Source organism: Orcinus orca, chromosome 8 (assembly GCF_937001465.1).
Source record: "Orcinus orca chromosome 8, mOrcOrc1.1, whole genome shotgun sequence".
Classification (NCBI taxonomy): Eukaryota; Metazoa; Chordata; class Mammalia; order Artiodactyla; family Delphinidae; genus Orcinus; species Orcinus orca.
Genome location: NC_064566.1, coordinates 96640481 through 96665034, shown reverse-complemented (window position 1 = coordinate 96665034; position 24554 = coordinate 96640481). Strand labels below are relative to the sequence as shown.

At 47.8% G+C, this 24554-nt stretch overlaps 1 protein-coding gene across 14 annotated transcripts in view; it reads right to left on the bottom strand.

Moving 5' to 3' along the window:
- Positions 1-24554, bottom strand: part of POU2F3 (POU class 2 homeobox 3) — an 83529-nt gene that overhangs the window by 50604 nt on the left and 8371 nt on the right. For 9 of the 14 annotated variants that reach the window (XM_033407306.2, XM_012537067.3, XM_033407309.2 and 6 more), the window contains one exon: positions 2439-2473. The exons of 2 other annotated variants lie outside the window; for them this stretch is intronic. In XM_033407306.2, coding sequence (XP_033263197.1) covers positions 2439-2473 — 35 coding nt within the window. Of the gene's footprint in view, positions 1-2438; positions 2474-3549; positions 3665-4344; positions 4413-24554 lie in introns of those variants that run through there. 3 more of the 14 variants (XM_049713297.1, XM_033407312.2, XM_033407307.2) reach the window with 3 other exon arrangements.

Genomic DNA, 24554 nt, shown 5'->3' with positions numbered 1-24554 from the left:
AAACTATCCCTTAGATGAGAATCTGTCTCATCTTTAAAGACCCTGAGAGAGAAGCTGATTCCACAGTCTCCCTCCCTTGGTAGCTTTTCCATTGTGTGATAAGCCACATTGGCTGCAAGTCCTTCCTCGTAGCTCACCTAGATGTGTCTTTAACTGAAGCCTACCTCTGTCTTAGGTCTTGAGGGAAGAGGGAGAGTAGTTGGCCTCCATGTGTTAGCAAACTTCCCCAATGAACACAATTGCAGAAGTTGCCTAAGAGGTTTTGGGTTAGGACTCCAGATTGTTCCTCTCCAACCGTGAAGGATGTACCCAGAGTTAAAAGCCTTTCAGGAAATGTTGGTAGGGACTTCAAATCACTCTACAGATAAAGGAGGAGAAGAACATATGTCTGAGTTTGACCTCCACCCCTGACTTGCTTCTAAACTTGGACTCTGGATATGAGTGGGAAGGACCCCTAGTGAGTATCAAATGTATCCCCAAATTGGGGTTGTCTTTCCTTCCCCCTGGCTGTCTCCTTCTCTAGCCCATTCTTCTCTGCTTGACAAACTCTACTGACTCTTCAGAGCTAGAATCAAATATCACCTCCTCCGTGAAGCCTGCCCTGAGCTACCGGGAAGAATGAAGTATTCTCATTTCTGTTTGACACCATGCTTTTTACACGCCTTCAATAAAGCATGAATGAGATTGTATTATAATTATCCACTCAAGAGTTTCTCTCTCCCCTCCCCTCTCCCTCTCCCTCTATCCCTATCTCCCCCACTCCTCAATCTAGACTGTGAGCTCCTCCAGGGAAGAGATCATGTCTTAATTTTCTTTGTATTCCCACATCTGGCACAGTACATGTTCCCTCCCCCACCCCAAATTTATGAAATAAATTAATTTTTCAGCTGAGAAAACTCATACTAAAAATATTAAGTGACTTGACCAAACTTATACAGCTAGCTGGTGGCCCAAACAGGACCCAAACCCAGGCTTTCTGACTTTGTTTCTAATTCTCACGTCTCTGCCTCACTCTAGGGCCCAGTGTTGCTTCCTGCTTGTCTCCAATTTTGACTTTGTCCCCCCAATGAACCCTCCCACCATCTGACATCACACCTTGTCTTTGCCCTCAGCCCCCAATTCCCATCAGCCTCTAACTTCAATGGGAAGGTCCTCTCTTCATTCACCCTCCTCTTTACACATCCAGATCTATCCATCCTTCAATCCGTCCAACACCACCTTCCCCTGCCTGAAACCCTCCCCGACTAACTTGAACTCCACTCAGCTTGTTCCTTTAAAGGCGCCCACCTTGTATCTCCATTGTCCCACTGAGCTGGGTTACACCCTCCTTCCAGAGCTCTTTTTGTCCTGGCTCCCCTGTTTTGTCCTCTGTCTTCTTTTAAATTGGGAGTTCCTTTGGCTATTTACAATAGCCAGGACTTGGAAGAAACCTAAGTGTCCATCGACAGATGAATGGATAAAGAAGATGTGGCACATATATACAATGGAATACTACTCAGCCATAAAAAGAAATGAAATTGAGTTATTTATAGTGAGGTGGATGGACCTAGAGTCTGTCATACAGAGTGAAGTAAATCAGAAAGAGAAAAACAAATATCGTATGCTAACACATATATATGGAATCTAAAAAAAAAAAAAAAATGGTCACGAAGAACCTAGGGGCAAGACGGGAATAAAGACGTAGACCTACAGAAAATGGACTTGAGGACATGGGCAGTGGGAAGGGTAAGCTGGGACAAAGTGAGAGAGTGGCATGGACATATATACACTACCAAACGTAAAATAGATAGCTAGTGGGAAGCAGTCGCATAGCACAGGGAGATCAGCTCGGTGCTTTGTGACCAGCTAGAAGGGTGGGATAGGGAGGGTGGGAGAGAGGGAGACACAAGAGGGAAGAGATATGGGGACATATGTATATGTATAACTGATTCTCTTTGTTGTAAAGCAGAAACTGACACACCATTGTAAAGCAATTATACTTCAATAAAAATGTTAGAAGTAAATGAATAAGTAAATAAATCAGGAGTTCCCTGAGGAACCCAACCCTCCATCTTTTGCACCTCCTCAAATTCCTCTACACATAGTCAGGCCATGCAAACAGACTTGCCCAAGAGGCAACTCAAGCTGAGCTTTGATGGGAAAAGAGTTGTGGTCTTAGATTCCAGACCACATCCAGCCTACAGATAATCCTAAATAGGGCTGCGCTGTCAGTACTCTTTCGAGGACATAATGAAGAGGTGACCCCAACGTTGGATTGTGGATTGGGGGAGGGGTTGGATGCAAAAGCCCTTGAAAGACACCTTTCAATTCTGAGAGCTATGAGTCTATGAATAAACACTCTCAAACTTCCCTTAATCTTCTTTGTGTCCCCACACCTAACATAGTATGAATGACCCCCAAAATTTATAGAATAAAGGTTTTCTTCTGAATGTCCTTACCTGCCTGTTGAAATCTAAGCCGTTTCGATCATTTCCTGGAAGAGATTAAAAAAAAAAAAGAAAACATTAATAGCTAGCAGGATTGGAAGAGACTGAAAGTTAGTGGAAAATAGGATGTTGGGATGGGCTTATCTTTATTTTGAAAAAGAACAAAATGCCTGCCCTGTGGCCAGAATCTTCTTGCTTATCCTGTTTCCTGGAAAAGTCTTTGGAAAATCTCCTTCAGGAAGGTAGGTAACCAGGGAAAGGGGAGACTGACTTGTCCAAGGTCACATAGAGTCTAACTGAGATTAGAACTTGCCACACCAGATTGCTTCTGCCAAATGCCCTCAGACAGAAGCTGTGATACATGCTATAATGGAAAAGCAAGGAATGGCCGGCCACAAATCCTAAAGGAATTGCCCGAAGGCAGGAAGTCCTCCCGCTATCCCAGCCCTCCAGCATTGATGACACCTAAATCATGTCAGGTAGATGAGTGTCACCCCTGTTTCCACCCACCCCCAACTTTCATTCTTGGTTTTATTCATCTTTTTCCCTTTATAATAAATGTTGGGTTGAAAAAGTAAATGTGTGCTTAATAGAGAAAACTTTTTGGTACAGATAAAGTAAAAAGTAGCAGAAAAATCCATCTGCAGAGAGGCAGCTGCAATTAATATTTTTGTATATTTTATGGTCTTCTTTATGCTTGTTTTTCCTCATTGATATATATCGCTCTGTATAGATCTTTTTTTTTTTTACTCAATTTTTTTTTTTTTTTTGCGGTACGTGGGCCTCTCACTGTTGTGGCTTCTCCCGTTGCGGAGCACAGGCTCCGGACGCGCAGGCTCGGCGGCCATGGCTCACGGGCCCAGCCGCTCCGCGGCATGTGGGATCTTCCCGGACCGGGGCACGAACCCGTGTCCCCTGCATCGGCAGGCGGACTCTCAACTACTGTGCCACCAGGGAAGCCCTGTATAGATTTTTTACCCTGCATTTTCCAGTGAGCGTCATAATCTTTCTCCTACACTATTAAGGAACGTCATAAATCTTTCTCCTATGTTTGCAAAGATCATTTTTAATGGCTCCATAATATTCCATTTATGGAGATACCAGAATCTGCTTAAACATATACCTGTTATTAGGGAAATTGCTTCCATTCTTTGCTATAATGAAATTTCCTATTCATACAGCTCTTCAGGGCAGGAGCTGCCAAACAATCTTCCTTTGTGCCCCATGGATTATTGGCTCTATAATGGCAAGAAAATGATATTAAATACCACCCAGAGCCTAGCACTAGGCTTAGTATATAATAGGAGCTCAAGTTATATTGGTTGAATGAATGAATAAATGAACATGTGAATGAATTCAGAACTTTCAATCAGAAAATTCTTCTGCTTTCCATCGGTTCTTCAGTAGCTTTGGAATGAAGTCCAAATTTCTTAGTCTAACATATAATTCCCTGTATGACCTGGTTTCTGCCTACCTTCCCTGCTTTGTCTGCTGCCTCTCATGATCTCACCTCCCTCCCTCCCATGTACCCTGTGCTCCAGACTCATGGAAAGCTCGCTCATGTCCAAACGCGCCACACCTCTCCCGTTTCCACACCTCCACGCACTGTTCCCTTCCACAGAGTTGGTCCCCCTTCTCTCTGGTCCTTCAGGCTTCTCTACCAGCCGCATGGCACATGTCATGTAACTCTTTATTTGTCTGCATGCTTCTCTCTCCCTCTAGTCTATGAATTCCTTGAAAACTAGGAGGATGACATTCATTTTTCTCCTCGATGGCCACCACTGTTCCTAACATGGGGCAGAGGCTCAAGAAACACCTGATAGATGAGTGAATGGGGTCCAGGAGAATCCTCTGGAGCTTTAAGCTAAGCCCCCTTCCCTCTGCTCTGTTCTAAACAACGGGTAAGTGAAGCCCTTGCCTGTATGATTGGTTGTGAAGCGTCTCCGAGAGCAGCTGGGCCAGCAAGATGACAGCAGAAGTTGAGGGCTCCAGGATTCCGAGAAAGAGGAAATTCGTGAGACGGGAAGTCATCTTTGAATAGCAGCCTGATTTTGAGACTAACGAAGACTAAATAGATAATCTGTGAGGGGAGTTAAGATGGGAAGGGCCCACAGACTGAAAATAGCGTGTGTGTGTGTGTGTGTGTGTGTGTGTGTGTGTGTGTGTGTGTGTGTAGACTTAAAGATAAAATTGCTTTTATGTTAAAAATTATTTCATGACATTGTAAAGGTGGCCTAGTAAGGAGTGATTTTAAAATTTGACCAAAAAGCAAATTCATTCATTCCACAAGTATTTGCTAAATACACTCTCTATACCAGGCACTGTTCTAGGCACTGGAAATATAATACTGGAAAAGATAGACAGAAGTCCTTGACCACACGGAGCTTCTTTTCTAGTTGAGGAGACATGAAAGGAATAAGAAAACAAATATATAATTTCATTTAGAGAGAGTTACTATGGAGAGCAATAATACATGGTCAGGGGAAGAGTGTGTCAGAGGCTGTCCATAAGCAGGGTGGTCTGGGGAAGATCACTCCAGACAGAGGGATCGGGACCTGAGGGAGGCAAGAACAGGCTTGCCTGCTGAGGAACAGTGACGAGGCCAGCAAGGCTGGAGACATGTGGATGGGTGTGACCAGGGGAAAGATGCCGTGGGTCTGGCAGGCGGGTTGTGCTGAAGACTTCAGCTTTCATGCCAAGGACGTTGGGAAGTGATCAGAGGGTTTTGAGCAGAGGAGTGACATGATTTGACTTAAGTGTTTACACCTGCGGTGATCAGCTGTAGGGATGAGCAAGGAGGAAGGGAGAACAACCAGGAGGCTATCGCAGTGGGTCAGATGAGAGGGGGCAGTGTGCAGGATAGAAGGGCACCCGTGCAGGTAGTGAGAAGGACCTGGATTTTGAATTGATAGCTGACAGGGCCAGCTGATGGCTGCAAGGAGTGGTGCGAGGGAAGGAGAGGCAGGATGATTCCTAGGGTTGGGCTTTCTCCATGGAGTGAGTGGTGGAGTCATTCCCCAAGATGGGGGTGACTCAGGGAAGAGTTGGCTGGCGGTATAAAATCAAATGCTATGTTCTGGGACGTGTTAACTTTGAGATGCCAGTTAAAGATCCCAGGAGAGACAGGGAAAGGAGTTTGGACTCAGGCTAGGTGTCAGGTCAGAAGTACAGGGTGGGTAGTTTTCAGCTTATCGGTGGTATTTAAAGCCATAGGACTTGATGAGTTTACAAAGGAACTGAGTCCAGATGAAGGAGAGTAAAAGGGTCAAGGTTGGGAATGATGGGGAAGGGCCAGCAAAGGAGACTAAGAAAGAGTGGGCACTCAGGTAGGAGGAAGACCAGGCAGGCATGGCGTCTGGAAGGCAAGAGAAGGTGTAATATCATTGCCTCCAGAAGAGGTAATAACATACATGTGAATGAGACCTAGAAAGGGGGAGAAACCTTGAGGGCCAAAACAGTCCATCTTGGAGAGGTCATCGGGATTGGGAACAATTAAGAAGTCTTCACTTTCGATATCTGCGGATGCCCTCAGAGTGTTGTTTGTGAGATCCACAAAACGCAAAAGATAAGCAAACAGCACACGGAGATTAATTTTAAAACCCACCAGCCGACAAGAGAACAATTTCTCTTGTCCAGGAGTCTCTCCAGGGTCTCTCTCCAGAGGCCTCTCCCCTTGAGGACGCACCTGCTGCGCCTGGAGCCTGAACGTGGAGTCTCCCCTTCTCATCAAACTCATCCTGGCCTGCATCGGTATCATGACCTAGTCCTCCTGGAGTCCCAGGCTGACTGAATGGCTGGACTGGAGGGGCCCAGGCCAGCCAGGCCTCCCAGGAGACAGACCCCTTTACTCTGGGGCAGCAGAGAGTGGCACTAGCTCAGCACTGGGAACTGAATAAAGGTTCAGTCCCCCAAAGTGACTTCACCTCCGATTCTGATTCCACTGCTAAGCAGGTCAGAGTATTCTCAGGAGACATGGCTTCCCCCGGCTGGGGAGAAGGAACTCAGAGCATCTGGGGGCCTAGGTGGAGACACCATGACATAGTCTAATACAGGCGTTAGTTCATTTCTGATGACACTGTTGATTCTCTCTCCAGATCTGGCTGAGGGGAAACGGCCTCAGCCCTCATTTTACTTCTGCTTCTTCCTGCTTCTCTCCCATGTTCACGGACCTTGTTCCACCTGGCACCTCTCCCCACCCAGCCTACAGGAAAGGCCTGGGAGGCGGTGCCTGGCAACTCTGGGACAAGATCAAGCTCACTGGGGTTCTGCTGCTGCCCTAATGCTCTAGGTTGAGAGGTGACCGACAAGCCATTCCCAGGACCCAATTTATTCATTTTTGAAACAGCGAGGAGGGCACCCCTCTTTCCTAGAGAAAGAAAGGGATGCCATCACCATATTGTGGGAAATACTGGTCCACAATCACCAGAAACTTGTTTCCTACCCCTTTAAGCTGTGGTGTGCAGGAGTAGTAGGGCATACTTGAAACAGTCCTGGACTTGAAGTCTGAGAATTAGGGCTCAAGTCCTGGCTCCGTCGCTCCCAAACTGTGTGACCTTGGTCAAGACAGGAAGCTCCAGAGCGTCAGGCATCTTGATGGCAAAATAAGGCCATAGTTTCAATTCCACCCACTTCCCAGGAATACAGTAAAGCTCAACTATATGCTGGGAAGCACTCTCCAGGTGCGGGCTGGGCTCCACACATCCCGGGCCACTCCTCCATCAGGCTGAGCCTGCTCCTTTGTCAGGGACTTTGCACATGCTCTTCCCTCTGACTAGAATGCCCTCTCTCCCTAGAAAATACACAGTCATCCTCCAAGACCCAACTCAGATGTCACGTCCTCCATGAAACTTATCCACAGCAAAATGAGGGATTTCCTCCTCTATGTTTCCACCTCTCCTACTTATACCTCTTCCAGCACCTACCACATTTTTTAAACGTCAGTGTTTTGTGTGTCTGTTTCCCTCATGAAACTGGGAGCTCCTAGAGGCCAGGGTTATTACATCTTATTCATTTTTGTACCCCAAGAGCCTAAAACAGTGTTTAACACATAGAAGGAACTGAATGACTATGTGTTTAATTGATCCAAAACACTAAGAAACTGTTACAAAAACGAATCTTCTATTCAGATCTAAGACATCATAGGTGCCACCAGCTGCAGAAACCTGATCATATTCTATTATCCAAGTTCTGGCTTTGAAAGATGGCAGCCACTTGCAGAAAAAAACAAAGCAGGACAGACACACAGAGGGGCCGGAGCATTATTTTCAGCATTGGAAAGATACTGAAGTCCAACCTCAGAGGGGAGCACCTTGCGGTGGTCACACAGCCTCAGAGACCCTGATTTCGGACTAAAGCTTGGACTTTGCAACTCCCATACTCATACAATTTTCGCAATAAACCCACTGCATCCCAAGTCCAACACAGAGAAGACCAAGTATTAGACTGTAATCAACAGTTTAGGCAAATAAGCAGTATTGAGGCCGATCAAATCTGGAAGTGATTTAAGGCAGAGAGCGAGATTAATTCAGACGACTGGATAATGAAATCAGGATTAGAAAATATTTTGGTCGATTCTAATAAGAGGCCAAAACCAACAACACAGAATGTAACAGGAATACATCTAAGCCCTACATTTAGGTTAAAAAAGGTCAATTGTATACATAAAAGATAGAGGAGGCTGAAATTAGAAATGATTAAGGTGGTAAATTTTATGTTTAAATTTTACGTTTTATGTTTAAATTTAATATTGTATGTTTTTTACCACCCAAAAAAAGGAGAAAAAAGTAAAGAGTTTTTTAAACTTAGAGAATTATGTTTTGACAACTACTCTAACCCAGAAAGCTAATTTTCTACCTCATACTGGGTAGGCAACTAAAGAAGTCAAATTGCTCAAAAGTATGCCCTACCTTTAAGCCTATCTGCTACATATGATCTGGCAATCCTACTCTGGGTGTATATCCACAGGAAATGAAAACAGGGTATCAAAGAGATAGCTTCACTCCTCTGTTCACTGCAGCATTATTCACTATAGCCAACCTAAGTGTTCCTCAATGGATACATGGATAAAGAAAATGTTATGTATATATAACTTGTTACATGGTTACATTCAGTCATGAGAAAGAAGGAAATCCTGCCGTTTGCGACAACATGGATTGACCTTGGGGGCATTACGCTAAGTGAAATAAACCAGACTGAGAAAGACAAATACTGCAAGGTATCACATACGTGGAATCCAAAAAATAAAAATGAAAAAGAGTCAAACTCATAGAAACAGAGAGTGGAAAAGTGGTTGCCAGATGCTGGAGGGGTTTCAAAATAGGGAGAAGTTGGTAAAAGGGTACAAACTTTCAGCTATAAGATGAATCAGGTCTGAAGATCTAATGTATAACATGGGGACTATAGTTGACAACACTGTACTGTATAATTAAAATTAATTAAAATTAATTAAAATTAATTAAAATTAAAAGAGTGGAACTTAAATGTTCTCTCTCACACATATAAAGATAAATATACAGGTGTTGGATGTGTTAATTAACTAGATGGTGGGAATCCTTTCACAATGTATACACGTATCAAATCACATGATGTACATTGTAAAAATCTTACAATTTTATTTACCAGTTACACCTCAATAAAGCTTAAACAAAGACTCTGGGCTACAATGTGAAACCTGATGAAGAGTTTTTTCAACAATACCGATAACCTCAAACTAGAGCAATGGAGTAAACAGCAGATACATATGGTGATTAAAACTTCAAGTGTGCATAATTTAAGATACTTGACCATCAAAATATCTATACTCTGTATTTTACATTTTCAAAGAGGTTAAATCTCCTAAAGAAATATAATATATCTCTCCCTCCCAAACAAAAACAAAAAAGTGATTCCCATTTCTGTTTATTGGCAGACAGTATCTGGAAATAAACAAACTGCAGTTCCTTGTGGGGAGGGGAAGAGAGAGGAGGCTGGCGCTAGTGAAAAAGCGCATGTGAAAAAGAAACCCAAAAAGGGAGAATTTCAGTTGACTGAAGCCAGTATTGGCCTGAGCGTACTGCACAGGTGTGGTGTAGCTGCTTAAAAAGCTAATGCTATCCTGTGCATCAGCAGGCATGCAGACCGTTGCACATCTCTGCTGAGAGCATCACTTGCAGATCTCAGCTGAGAGCATCATGTCCAGTTCAGGGCAACATTTTTTAAAGGGACCCTGATGAACTGGGCTGCGCAACATGAGGACCAAGACGGTAAGGGGCTTAGATGTCACACCAAATGAGGAAAGGATATTTAGCCTAGAGAGGAGAACACTTACCCTTAGATGTCTTTTACATTTTAGACACACATACTGCCATATTTAGGATTGAAATGTTATAACGTCTATAATTTACAAGAAAATATTCCAGTGACAGGAATGGCAGAAATGTGATGGTTGTTGAGAGTAGGCAATGAGTATATGGGGCTCATCGTTTTAGTGTCTACCTTTGTGTGCGTTTGAAATAAAAAGTTAAAAATAAAATATTTCCCCCCAAAAGGGATGAAACCAACATGGCAAGATGTTAACAACTATTAAATCCAGGTGATGGGTATATGGCTGTTCATTAACAGCTGTTATGGCTGTTTCTTCTCTTTTCTATGTATCTGAAGTTTTTCAAAATAAAAAATTTTTAAGTAATTCAATGAGGGAACATTTGTAAGATCTTCTTGGCATAGTGCCTGGTGCATAGTAAGTGCTTCAGTAAATGTCAGTGTACTCTTCCTTCCTCCCCCAATATTGGCATGGATGTGAAACAGGCTTAGTCTGCAGCTGCAAAGACCCAGCTCCACAAAGGTCATTGGTGGAGGTTCCTGGGAAGCAGGCTTCACCTCAGTATAAGGAAGAATTCTGTAAAACATGGAATTGTCCAGCAGCGAAACCCACAGTTTCACATCAACAGGGCTCCCCATTGCTAGGAATATTCAGGCAGAGGTTGCTTATTTCAGGGATGTTATAGAAGTGGTATTTGAATTGAGGGGCAATTTGATAATATCAAGAGGGGGATCTCGGGTGATCTCAGGGGACTGAAAATTCCTTCCAGCTCTAAAGTCCTAGGATTCAATGCAGCGGATTGAAATGTACCAGGGCTTTTTCTTCCCTTCCCAGAAGCTGGTCACTGTGTAGCATTTGCAGAGGGAGGCAAGGAAGGACCAAAGAACTCTCTCCACCGTTTCCCTCTGTCCTGTTTGTTCTGCCCACAACTAAAAGACATGAACACAGAGGGCAGAGATGGGGCAGAAAGGGCTCACAAAGGAAGCTTCAGAATCCTCTCTTTGGATGTCTTGGGGCAGATGGGTAAGAACTGTGCCAAGCTGGAAGGGACAACAGCTAAGGTCTCTCCAAGCCTGTTTTGGTTCTCATGGTCTCCTGGGAAACTCTGGACCATGAAGCTTCTAGCAAGAAAGCCAGAGCGCAAACACCTTGGAACTATGGCTCACGGGGCTGGGAGGGACCTGAAGAGACAATCAGGGCGAGTGCTCTGCCTTTGGGAAAATGAAGCCTTATTATTCACCCCCATTTTACAGTGAGAAAACTGAGTCTCAACAAGGTTAAGTGATAATATGTACGAAGTAACAGAGCTTTTAAAGCATGGGCATGTGTTGGGAATAATCCTCAGGGGAAGATAAAAACCCATGTCTCCAGCCCCAACGTGGTACATCCTTCCCACGCTAGCGTTAACGCCACTGCTAGCATCTCTAAAACTCAGACAATGTCTGAGGACTCCATCCAAGCTCCAGCGAAATGGCCCAACTCCTGAATCTCCCTGGTCCCACACGGTACCCAGAACTGTTCATCTATACCAAAGAGCTCCAGACAAAGGAAGAGGCCGAGAATACAGTTCGAGGGATTTGGGTTAATTATGAAGACAACATCCCAGTTCATAGAAAATGGGATTTAGTGACCAAAAGAGGGTAAAAGGCACCTTGAATTGGTGGGGAGACCCGGGATTCTGGATAGAATTTCCTTAGGCCAGGATGGCCGTAATACCCAAAGGAGTCCCCATGAGAAAGACCAAGGATCAGTCTGTAGGAGGTGCGCAGGGGTCAAAGGCAGCTTCCACCTCTGCCTCTCCTTCCCTGGCATCTGGTGGGCACCAGGTCAGCAGTCCGAGCCACCTGGCAAGGACCTCTGTCCGACAGTAGACAGGAGGAGCCGGCGCCAGCCCTCTGCTTTCCCACCTCTGAGCCACAGCCTCACAGGCCCGCTGATTTGCATGCGTTGGCAGCGCTGGGATGTGAGTTTGCCTGGGGAGCAATTCTCTGGGTGAGGGAGGTGGAAGCACAGGAATCCTGTTCCAGCAGGATTTTCACTCCTGCCTGGTAAACATGCAGAGAGCATTCTGCAATGAGGCCAAACCTCTCCCATTTCCGGGCTGCTTCTCTTCTCACCAGCTCCGCTCCCAGGTTAACCCAGCAAGACTTCCCCTGTCATTTTATGACCACTTGGCAAATGTGCTGCCACTTCCTGGGATAGCAATGATTAAAGCAACCAGGACCTTGGAAGCACTGCTGGGCAGGCAGCCGCCAGAGCAAACCACGAGACTTCCCAGTGAGGTCATTCAACCCAGTCAAAACACTTTTCCCCAAGACCCCACAGACACTATGCCTACCTTTTTTGTTACTTGAGATCCCTCCAAGGAACTGGGCACTGTTGCCTAATGGTCAGAGCTCTGTACAGAGAACACACTGTAAACTGAGCTTGAGGGTTACTTCAAAGGCTGTTTTATGCTGGACCTTGGGCAAGTTGCTTGATCTCCATAGCCTTCAATTTTCCTTACATGTTAAAACAAAAAATTCTGCCTATATTCCTGCCACCTTCTTCGTAGGAGCAAAGAAATGCCTAGGAGGAAACTGAGGCTGGCCCCTGAAGCCACCTGCAGAACAGGACACAGGATGTCCTTGATGGGCTGTGGGAAGAACACCGGCATAGGGGATGGGAGATCTGAGCTTCAGGTCTCCACCAGCTGAGTGTCCCCGACTGTGGATAGCAGATGCAAAGATGCAGCGTGTGAGCCATGCCCAGGGCAGACATCACTAATGGACCACCTCACTTGCTTCCTTTTCCTAAACTCAGTGCACAGTGACCACCACTGATGATCAGAAACAGCTCTCCTGAAGAAACCCACTTGCTACCCCAGGACAGGATGATCTTACAGGGTCCCTCCACCTCTGACCGTCTGTGGCTTTGGGGATTTTCATGAGTTAAAGCTTCTTCCTCTCTAGAATGGCAGAGTAAACGCGACTGACCTCGGGGCTTCCTTGCAACCCGGCCTGTGTGAGCGTTCCAGTGAGTTTCTCCACCTGCACAGTCATGAGGCTGAACCCCGAAGTCTTGGTCTGCAGGCCCTTAACACAGATGTCAGGAGCGTGGAGCTGAGGAAGGCACTCACTGCCCACCTTTGCTAAAAGGGAAGCCCAGCCTCCTCCGACTTCCCTTTATTATCTGTCATCATTCTTTGATAAATGAAAGGCTCCTCGCCGAGGTCTTCGAATTTTTTAGGAAATAAAATTCCTGTTTCTTCTCAGTCTGAGCTATAGATGGGACTCTCTGGGGCCCCCTGCATTGCCCCTGTACCTCCTGCTGGCCTCACACTGAGGCCCAAAGTGGGCAGCATGGTCAGAGGCTATGCTGAAGAGGCCAGGGACTCAGGCCCCCGCCTGGAATGGGGCCAAAGGGCCAGGTTCCCCAGCAAAGTCTCCACTCATGATCCGCTGACCCTAGAAAACAATAAAAATCCAACTTCAAAGGAAAAACTCTGTTAAAGAAACCCAGGGTTCCCATCGCTCCTAAATAAGCACAGGTCAGAGAAGCACCTTGGCCGCTATTTTTCTATCAGAACTTTCTTGTGCTCGAGGGGACCACACAGACACTCCCAGTGCAGCACCCACCACTTACAGGTAGGGAAACTGAGTCCCAGAGAGGATGAGTGATGAGCTAAAGGTCACACAGGTAACACATGGCAAAGCAGGAACAAAGCCCGAGCTCCGATGCCCGGACTTGGCTCTCCACCATAGCCCAGGGCTTCCCTAAAGGTCACCTCCAGACCAGCCCCTTCTCTACTCCTTGCTCAGCCCTGAGAGGGGAAGAGGTTCAAAGAGAATTAAGGTTGGTAAGAGACACTTCGCCACCCCCTTCCCGGGACTGAGTGAAGTGGGGGTGAGAAGGGTGGGTGGGAAGAGCAAGGATAGCTACCGAGAGGGGCGTGCAGCCGGGCGCTGGTCCTCACGTGGGCACACAGATGTCCTTTGTGCAGCTCAGAGGGGCACGTGTGTGGTAAGAAAGCTTAGATGGGAGATGCTATCTCACATTTGTAGAACAACTCTCACTTCTGAGAGCTGCCACAGATACACTCTTGTTTCATTCATGCCTCACAACTTGTTTTACAGATAAGGAAACTGAGGCTGGGCCATGGCGCCTGAGCTGGAGGAAAGGAAGTTGGATCTCAGGCCTGTGGCTGCAGGGCTGGTGCGCTGGCCAACACGCATGGGTCTTGGGGCGTGCACTGGGTTTGTTCCTTTCTGTGCAGTGCACTTTCATATCCAGTCCTTATTAGAGTCTCGCCTGCCTGTGAGTTCTACAGGGCCGGGATTCCAGAACTCCTGTTTCACCAGTGAGTACACTGAGGCTCAGAGAGGGCGGGGCTGGTTAATGTCACACAGCCGTCTTCCGCATCCAGACACCATGCCATGCCCTTTCCCTCACGCGGGGTAACGTAGCTTCCTCTCCTTCTGGGGCCTGTGTTCCTAGGGCTGGAGGGGCCACTTCTGAGGGAAGGATGATGGGGAGGGGGGAGACTTTGTCCAACAAAACAAGGAAACAAAAGCAAAAGACAGAGGACTGCCTCTAGGGTAGGGAAAGGGCTTTTAAAGAAACAGGGATCTCAACCCGTTGCTGTGACCTTGAGAAAGTCATTCCTCTTTTCTGACCCCACTCTCTTTCCCCATAAAATAGGAGAATGGGACTAGATCAGAGAATTTTCAAACATTTTGGCAGGAGAACACTATTTTCAAATAATAGGGATTAATTAATAGTTGACATTTATTGAGCATTTACTATGCACCAAGCTTTGTATTAAACATTTTATACACAGGAGAGCATTTAATCCTCACAACCACCCTATGAGTAGGTGCTCTTATTATCCCCATTTTACAGATGAGGAAACTTGAGGCTCAGAGAGGTCAATCAACTTGCCCAACGTTACTGATTAGTAAATTGCCGAGTAGAAACTCAAGCCCACGTCTGTCCACCAGCCAAGGCTGACCACACCACGGTATATATTGACATACTATCTCCAAATGAAAACACATATGGAGTCGCCACAGAAACTTGAGGGGGGGAAAAAAGATTTTTCCAGAACTATAAACATCATCTAGTCTCCTTGAATCTGTACCATCCCTAAACACTGGGTCCTGGGAGGAGGGGTCTTTCCACCAACTCCCTCCCCTTCTTCCGGCCATTTCCTGATTGCCTGGAGTCAGTTTGTTTGAGGGTCCCTCACCAAAGCACGCTTCCCACTCCCAAGCGCAGGTGGATAGGACAGTGTGTTGGCCATGAGTGAACGAATTCACAGGTAGGTCTACTCAGGAGACAGCCCATATTCCTAATAGAGGGTCCCTAGATTGGCCACTGAGTCATGTGTGGACACTCTGTCCTTCTGATACTAATACTGGCAAATGGCATTACTGTATGGCAGGCTCTGCTCTAAGCGCCTTGCACAGGTTGGCTTATTCAGTCCTCACAGCAGGGGCTTCCCTGGTGGCACAGCGGTTAAGAATCCGCCTGCCAATGCAGGGGACATGGGTTCGAGCCCTGGTCCGGGAAGATCCCACATGCCGCAGAGCAACGACGCCCGTGTGCCATACTACTGAGCCTGCGCTTTAGAACCCGCGAGCCACAACTACTGAAGCCCGTGTGCCTAGAGCCCGTGCTCCACAACAAGAGAAGCCACCGCAATGAGAAGCCTGTGCACCGCAACGAAGAGTAGCCCCTGCTCGCCACAACTAAAGAAAACCCATGTGCAGCAACGAAGACCCAACGCAGCCCTAAATAAATGAATAAATAAATAAATTTATTAAAGAAAAAAAGCCAAAAAAATCAAAAAAAAAAAAGTTCCTTACTCTCCATAATATTAAAAAAGAAAAACAAAAACAAAAAATCCTCACGGCAACTCTAGGAGCCTATCCCTGTTATTACCTCCATTTTACAGTCTAGGAAACCGAGCAGAGACATTAAGTAACCAGCCCAAGGTCATATAACTAGTAAGTAGAAAAGCTGGGATTCAAATACAGACTCTGGCTCCAAAGTCTATGCCCTTAATGCCTCCGCCTTGGTAAGCTGGGGGCAGCAGTGCCCTTCCTAACACGTTACAGGAACTGAGAGGTACAGCAACCCCCACCTTTCAAATAATAACCAGTGAGCACAAAGGGTCAGCATGTGCTCACGGATCTCAGCATCTTAGAGTCGGAAGTGATCTTAGAGACTCTCAAGTTCAGACCCTCCGTCCAATGCACGAACTCAGGCCTGAAGACGGGAGGTGACTTGCTGACACAGGTTCATGGTAGAGATGAGTCCAGATTCCATCTCTCCTCACATCTCCTCAGCCAGACGAGAAGGTGCAGACTGTTTCTCCAGTCTCACTGGTAGAAAAACTGAGATGACTAGTCTGTTGTCAGCAGAGGGAGACAGGCCTGAGCCCAGGACCAGAACTCACTCAATGGTCCTTAAGAGCCCAATCATCCTTGTGACGCTGGGGTAAACTGAGTTGGAGCTAGGCGGGGATGGGGACCCAGCTGGTTCTCCCGAGAGGCAGAGGTCACAAATACCCCACTCAGCCAACCACCCTCAGGCCTCCAGGGGCCTGAGGGGAGGGGACAGGGACAGGGTGGGAGCAGCCAGCCCAGTGCTACCTCCCTTTGATACCTTGGAGTCCAGAGCAGACATTTCCCAGCAGGCTTAACCCTTCTTGTGCGTGCTTCCCTTCTCAAGAAAAGCTTAATCATCCTCATTTGAATTTCAAATGACCTCTCCCCTCTCCCCACTCCCTGCCCCAACAGGCTTTGAGGCAGGGATATGGAAATTCACCCAGCAGTATGGAAATCATTGCCCTATGCAAATTGGGCGCCAGGACCCCATCGTCATAGCAACTACTGGGTTTCCTCTCCTTTTGGCCCCTCTCTGGGCTCTCTGGCTTAGATTTTTTGTTCCTCTTCCCAGCAGGCAGGGGGGGCACCCCTCACCGAGGTGCCCAACGGGGCCCAGGCCCGTCAGGCTTCCTGCCTGCTTCTCTAGTGCAAATCTGGACCCAGATTTGGTCTCACCCAAGCGAGACCAGCCGCTGTTTTTTTCTCAGGCTAGCCTAATCCGAGGATGGGCTAGATGGTGGTGAGGAAGTTCTGGAGTCTGGAGGACACAGCGATGCTCCTAGAGGGGGTGACAGGAGAGGAGAGACCTAGAGGGCTTCGGTGGTGCCAGTGATAGGAGATGGAACGCAGGGCACGGAACCTGTATGTAAAATGCCATGCAAATGAACACCTATTATTTTTTGAGTCAACAGCACGAGTGCTTTCTGGGGAGATGCCTGCAGCTCTGTTTCCCGCGCTCCGAGCTTGGCACAAAGGCCTGCCGTCCCTGAGTCTCCCAGGGCCCTGCTGTTAGCCAGGAGCTCCCCCACAGTCAGCTCTAAGCCCGTGGAGAATCCAGGAGGGGACTTTGAACTGTCTGTGGCTGAAGTCCCTAGAAATGAAATTCAGCCTCCTTTGAGGACTCTGGTCATTCGCTCAGCTTCCCCAGCCCTGTCCTACCAGACCCTCAGGCTCCAATGAGAGGAACGCAGCCCCAGTTGGGATGACCTCCTGCGGCTTCCCTTTTAAGGACATGTCTGCCCCTCTTCCCCTTGGCCGTGGGGAGTGGGGAGTGAGAGGAGGCAAGGGGAGCTGCACCTGCTTCTCCCCTCAGCAGCTCTTCCTAAGGACGGGTCATCCTGGCAGAGCCCTTCCCTTCCCGAGGGGGACCCACTAGCAAATGCGGGCAGAGACTCCAACTTCCGTGTCCCCTACCCCTCCTGTAGTTTCACAAACCCCCCCCACCACCACCCCAGCCTGCCTTTGATAGAGCCTTGACCAGAAAGGAAGACTGCCAGTGGGTGCAGCCCACCACCAGACTGCCCAACCTGCCCTGAGGGCTTTGAGGTGGGGATTGTGTGAGTCGTGTGTGTTTGCACGTGAGTGTGAGTTGGGCGTGTGTGTGTCTGTGTGTTTGGGAGTGGGGCGGGTGGAGTGTAACTGCATTTCAGTTGTCCGGATTGGGGCTGCTCTTTTTTTTTTTTTAAATAGGATTTACTCTTTTTTTTTTTTTTTAATTTATTTATTTGTTTAGGGCTGTGTTGGGTCTTCGTTTCTGTGCGAGGGCTTTCTCTAGTTGTGGCAAGCAGGGGCCACTCTTTATCGCGGTGCGCGGGCCTCTCACTATCGCGGCCTCTCGTTGCGGAGCACAGGCTCCAGACGGGGCCGCTCTTCAAGCCCGAAGACGTAACCCTAATTTGGCTGCTCATTTCTTTTCAAATTCTTTTTCCACTTGTTCAGCATTTTTCCACACCAGGTGTTCATTGCTGTAACTGTTTCTTAAGGAGGAGGGTGGACCCAAGAGACCAAAAGCATTTACTCACAGCTTATGAGGGAGGGGGGCTGCAATTTGGGTGCCTTAGTGAAGGGCTAAGGCCCAGAAGCTACAGTGTTAAGTCTCTGGACGTTGCTCAGGGCCTCTCTCTCTCTCTCTGTCTGTGTGTGTGTGTGTGTGTTGGTAGCAGGTTGAGGGTGGGTGTCATTTCACCCCTGGCAGCAAAGGATAGCCTGGGACTGACCTCTCCTGCTGGATCTCCCCATCACTGCCCCCACGGCACCAACAGTGGGAGTAGGAGGGATGCTAAGAAAGTCATAAGATGTACCCATTGTCCATGGGATGCCAAAGGAAAGGGGCATTCTTATGCACACTCTTATCCTCTAATGCAGGGCACCTCCAAGTGTGGTCCAACAGCCAGGCGGGTCTGAGCTGTTCATTAAGGTCGGAGACCAGATGCGTCCAAACACAGAGAGTAAGAATTTAGAAATGTTCACAGCACCCCAAGTACGTCATTAGTGAGCGCTCCCTGTGGACGCAGTGGAGACAAGTCTGGGCCCTGTTGAATGTGTGTGGTGGGTACGAGCTGCATACCAGTCCTGCACGGTGGGACTGTGGACTGCTCTGTGACAGACCAGAAGTAAAACGACCGGTCCAGCAGCCCGCGTTCTTTGAAGCGGTGCCCTAAGGAATGACGGCTGATGAAACCAAGCGGAACTCCAGATGGTAAAAGCCAGCACACAGATGCCCCCCCACCCGGCCCCCTCGCTTTGTTCCCTCTTAGGCTGGAGAGAAAAGGAGGTCCATGTTCTTCTGGGGGCTGCAGAGATGGCAGATGGGGTGGGGAAGGTGGCCTTCCTTAAAGAGATCTCCGAGAGGAAGAGGGACGGGTGCCAGGCAGGACTTGGCTCATCCACCTGCACTGGTGCTAAGGTTTAACATAATTTTATATTTACAAACATACCTGCTACCCAGAGGCAAGTATTAATTTAGTCCATATGGACTATTACCCCTCTTGAGATTGTGACATACACACTCCTAACACACTCATATATAGTGTGCTTAGACTTTAAAGTATCTTGACTCATTTCTGGACACGAATGTGTTATAAACCTCCTGATTTCAAGCAACATATAAAAAACCACTGCTATTAAAAACACTTCACAACACTTTCATCTGAGCAGCATGGTCCTGCCCTGTGGGCTTGGGTTTGGGACTAGATGGGTGAGAAAGTGTGGCACAGGTGGGAGCTGCTGTAGTAATTCTTTTATTTGCAGAGGTTCTCTGTGTGCTAGAGGCAGGTACCTCCTGACGCCACAGGCTGCTCTCCCGGGACCTCTGGCACGCACAGCCACAGTATGAAGCCTGGATGGTGAATTAGTACCTCCTCATCCCCCTGCACAGAAACTGGAAACGTGGTGAGATGGAAGCCACTCTGGTTTGAGAAGGCCAGAACCAGGGGCAAGGGGCTTATGCTGCAGCATGAGGGTTGTAGACAAGAGATAGGAAAGGACTTCCGACACTGAGAATTGTATCCTACAAGAATAGGTGGCCAAGAGAAATTGTGGGGTTAGCTTTTCTTAAGGATGGAAGATAAATGAGGGGAAAATAGCTCTAAGAACAGGATCCTTTATTTTCCAGGGATGGTTTTGAAATGGCTTCAAAGGAAGAGAGAGGTATGGACAAGATATCCTCTCAGAATCCAGGGATTCATGTCAGTTCCCCCTGGACATCTGGAGGGGCTGTGGCTTCCTTTTTGTCCTCCAGAGAGGTAAGGGAGAGAGTGGGTACAGACCAAGGCACAGGACCAGAGTCATCAGGCTTGAATCCTAGAGCCCACCCAGCTCATTCTCTTCACTTTACTCCCTCAAGCCCTCTCTCCCGCCATATTATGACAAGGAAACTCGAGTCTAAGGCACAAGCAGACTTGTCCCACACTGCTCAGTGACAGAGCTTTGTCTTGTCTCCTGAACGTTTCTGATAATTATCAACCTAATGATGGACTGTATTTGTATGGTGACATTCACTTTGCAAAGTGCTTTCACACCCACTCTGTCATTTAATCATAAAAGGGTGTGTGTATGTGTGTGTGCGCACGCACGCACACGCGTGCGCCTGTGTGTCTCATTTAGAAAGAGCTGTCAATAGGAGACTGTTCTGCACCTTCCCCCAAGTCTCACCTCACCCCAGGTACTTCCTAGACTTCTCTCGTCCTCTCTGTCATTGAAAGAATAGTTTTATTCCATAAACATTTGGGTTAAAACCCACACACGTCTCTAGAGCCTTCCACCTGTTTCTGCCTGGAACTGCACCTCTTCGTCGCAGTGAGACGTAGTTTCTTTATCCTTAGCTCTTTTCTTGGGGACTCACTAGGGTGGAGATGGCGAGGTCCCAGGAATGAACTGACCAAGACGGGGCTTCTCTTCTTGGGTCAGTTACTCATTATTTCTTTGGGCCTTAAGGAGAATCACTAACCTCTCTGGGCTCCCCTATATAATCGTGTCCATTCCGTCTTAAAACCATGCAGAAAGTTGCCAGATTTAAGTGAGGAGACTCTCTCCAAAGGGTCCCCACACAGCTAGCTCCCCTGGATGGTCCTTCCGGATGGTGGGACACGGTGAGCCATTTCACCTCTCAGATAGGCAACTGAAGCAAAGAAGAAGGGCAGCAGGAAGGGATGACTGAACAGAGTCCGGTCCCCACCCCCTTCCTTCTTGCTCCCCTTTTCCTCCCCTGGGCTCCCCTCGTGGAGCCCTTCCTTCCCAGATCTCTGAGCAGCACAAGGGTCCTAAGGCATCTGCTCCACTGTCATCTGGGCCTGCAAACCCCCACTCCACCCATGACAACTGAGCCTGCAGAATGCGGGGAGCCGGGGCTGGTGTGTCGGTGAGGCTGGCCCAGGATGAGAGAAGAGATGGAGACAGTTCTCTCCAAGGCCAGATTCTCCCTCTCCACAGTTCACCAAAGGGAGTAAGTGGACCCCAGCTCTTTCCCTCTCTTCCCCAGCAAGCACATTTTGGCACCAGACAAGGCTTCTGCCTCTTGGATGAGACCAACCCCCCAGCAGGGGCTTGGCTGTCCTCTGGCCAAGGAGGAGAGCCAAGCCCCTTGGCTGGAGCCGCCTGCCATAATTTCGGCATCTCCCTGATGCCGCCACTCTCTTGTGTCCTCTGTCCCTGGTTTCCTGTGCTGGTCCCCAGTCTTCCCACCACCATCTCTGGGTAAATAGTCACTAGAAAGACCCAAGTTTAATTCTGTCATTTGCTAGATACAGAACCCTGGGGAGATCAGCTAACCAGCCTCAACTTCCCCGTCTGCAAAGTGGGATGGTGTCATCTACCCTCACAGAATTGTTGTAAAGTCCAAACGCACTGTTTGAACGTGCTCTTCCAAACACAGGTTGGCCCTGTGATCCACTCCACCATGAAGCCCTGGAGGAAAGCTCCTGGAAGACAGGGACTGTTTCGTCATCTTTCTGAGCCCAGGGTCTGACACAAGCGAGGACTGCCAGCGAGGTCAGAGAAGAGGACGGAGCCTGAACAGAACAAGGCAGCTGGAGGTGTCAGAAGGAGAGCGGGCTGAGAGGGGTGGTGGAAGGAGGGGATATAGGGGCTGAGGGAGGTGACGGGGTAGACGGGCAGAGCTCAGGGCTGAGGAAGTCCCCACACAAATGCACAGTGTGGGAACTGATGGCAGAGAATATGGAAAAGCAGAACTGCATACACATCTTTAAAAATTCAGCCCTTAGAGGCTATCCAGCCCCAAATCCTCCTTAATGGGGAGGAAAATAAATGTCTGGGTGGGAAAACATTTGCCCAATAATCTGCAGGGAGTTAACAGACTGCAGTCAGGACTGAGTTTGATTACTGGTTAGAAGCTGTGTGATCCTGGGCTAGTTAGTTTCTCATTCTGAGCCACAATTTCCTCATTGATAAAAATGGCAATTGTAAGAATTAAATGAGGTAATGCATGTACAGTTGGCTCCACGGGCCTGGGTATGGGAAGGAGGCTCCGTGGATGTGACTGGCCTTTCCCTTCTTCTTCTCAAGCCCACCGTATTTGTCCTCCCCCTGTGTAGGAGGCTACACTGTGACCAGAGTGGTCAAAAGTCATAGGGTTATCTGCTTGGGTGCTTGGGGATGGTCAGTTATGGAGCTGGGAGCTTTTGAAATGTGGGTAAGGCTATGTTCTTATCAACCACTCAGTTGAGAACCGGAAAAAAAAAAAAATCGGTGTCAGTCTCAAGAAGGAAGGAAAAGTAAAAACGGGAAGTAAGAGGAAGGATAGAAAAGCTGATAGTTCAGAAATCTAGAAACAGCTTGGCCTCAGTCTTCTGCAGGGTGTGGAAACAACACTGGCCAGGGGATCGGGAGTCTTCTCTGGTCCCGAGTGCTGTCACAAAGACACTGAATTTCTCCTCTGTCCACCCATGCCTCGGCTTCCTCATAGACCGAAGGAAAGGAAAGGATGAGCTAGCTTCCCTGCCACGTCTCTACCAACCGGGAGGTCTGTGTCTGGACTAGAGAACGCTCTCCTTTGCAGTCCTGGCCAGTGTGGAGGGGAAATTCACTTCCCTTTCCCAGCTCCCACCTCGTGCACCTTGGGGATTTCACACAACACAGAGGGTGCTCTCAGGGAGCTGGGGCTTTCTAGGTCACCTTTGTTTATAGTTTCTTTAAAACCCAGAGACAAACCACCCCTTAATTCAGGCACTGTTGGGGAGGGGAATCTGCCTTTTAAAAATCCAAAGGAAGCCATTAAACCAAGTTGGTAATCGCTGTGACTCACGATAAGTTTTCCTCTGTAGAAAATGAGTCAGAATGACTTTCCAGGAAGCTTGGTTACTTTAATTAGCTGCCTCTTTTTTTCTTGCCCTTAAAAACATGCAGTAATTTGACAGTCACCTAAGTAAGGATGCTACCAGCCACCAAGCTGAGCCGCTAGAAGTGAAGGATCTGGGAATGGAGGCGTTCTGACAGATGAACTAAAGGGACTCTTTGGAGTTGAGGAGGACCCACACAGACTCTTTCCCTGAATGGTGGAAGGAACAAAATCAACCTGTAGGGTTGATCCACTTGGCCTGAGTGAAGGGGAGAAGGGCACCCCAGCTACCTGCAGCCCCAGAACACTTAGCATCAAGTCTCGTTGTGTATATTACAGAATCTTAATGATGCCATTAGAGGAAATGATGACCGCAGCTGTCAATGTGCCAAGCACTGTGCTGAGGGCTTTAAATATCTCAGCTAACCCTCAACCCACTCTCTACGATGGACATTAATTGTCCTCTTTAGAAGAGATCAGGCTAAACTAACTCATCAGATCACATAAACCAGTCAGCAGCAGAGCTGTGATTCTTACCCCAGGTCTGTTTGATTCTAAATCCATACTCTTCAAAGGTCATCTGTTCCTGCCTCCTAGGGAAGCAAAGCGGCTGGTCCAAGGTCACATTCTGAACTGGCAGACACTGAGATGACACTCGTATTCTGAAAGTCCCAGTTTATGTTCAGACTCTTTCTCCTTCAACCTTTCTCCTTCAAGCTCCCACAGTCCCAGACAGGAGGCCAGAGCTTGCTGAGACTGCCTGTAACGCCTTAACCTTCCTAATCCCCAGGTTCTGAACTCCCTCTGTCTCCTGGATCGCTTTTCAGGGTCTCATGTAGGTCCTTCTCACTCCTGACACAGTTGTCTTGACTTGGTCCCGTAACTAATAACAGAGCACCAGAGCTATCCTGTTAAGTGTGGACTTCCACCCTCATGGACACTCTCTTAGCTGTGTCACCACATACCTGGGGCAAGATACCTGGCCCAGGTGAACAGGGTCAGCTCTAGCCAGCCTGCTACTGGGAAAGGGTGACTCAACTTCTGAATCAAGGCTTCTGGACTCTGGTTTTTCTCTAGGGAAGAGTTCAGAGCAGAGATGTACCTATTACTACTCATCAGGTGAACTGATATGAAAGCCTTGCTGGAGTTCTGGAGATGAAAGGGAATTTTCTTCACAACTGGGGAGAACAGATACCCCACTCCACAGACCTTTAAACATACTCAGCTAATAAATCAATTGACAAATGGTTGCAATTGGCCCACTCTCTCCAAGCTTAACTGTTCCCAGACACAAAGCAAAGTATAAAACATGTACCACTACCCGTGTAAACAGACAGTTTCAAGACTAAATTGAGGGCGGAGGGGCAGAAACGTTTATGGTAAATGTATGCTGCAGATGCCTCCACAAGACCCCCAATTATCGTGTCCCTGATCCTGAGTCTTTTAGCTTCAAGAATGGAACTAGACTGCACCTGAAGACTTGGGAAAAGATTTCAGCTCTGGGGGACATCGATTCTCTTCCACTTCTAATTTCTATGCCTCTAATGATCCAGATGAAAGACTAATTGAGGTCTTGTTGGGATACTATTAAAGTTATTTGGTGGTGTTACAACTTATGCTCATCTTTCTTCAAGTTCTTTTTAATTATATGGAGCTTTCAAAGC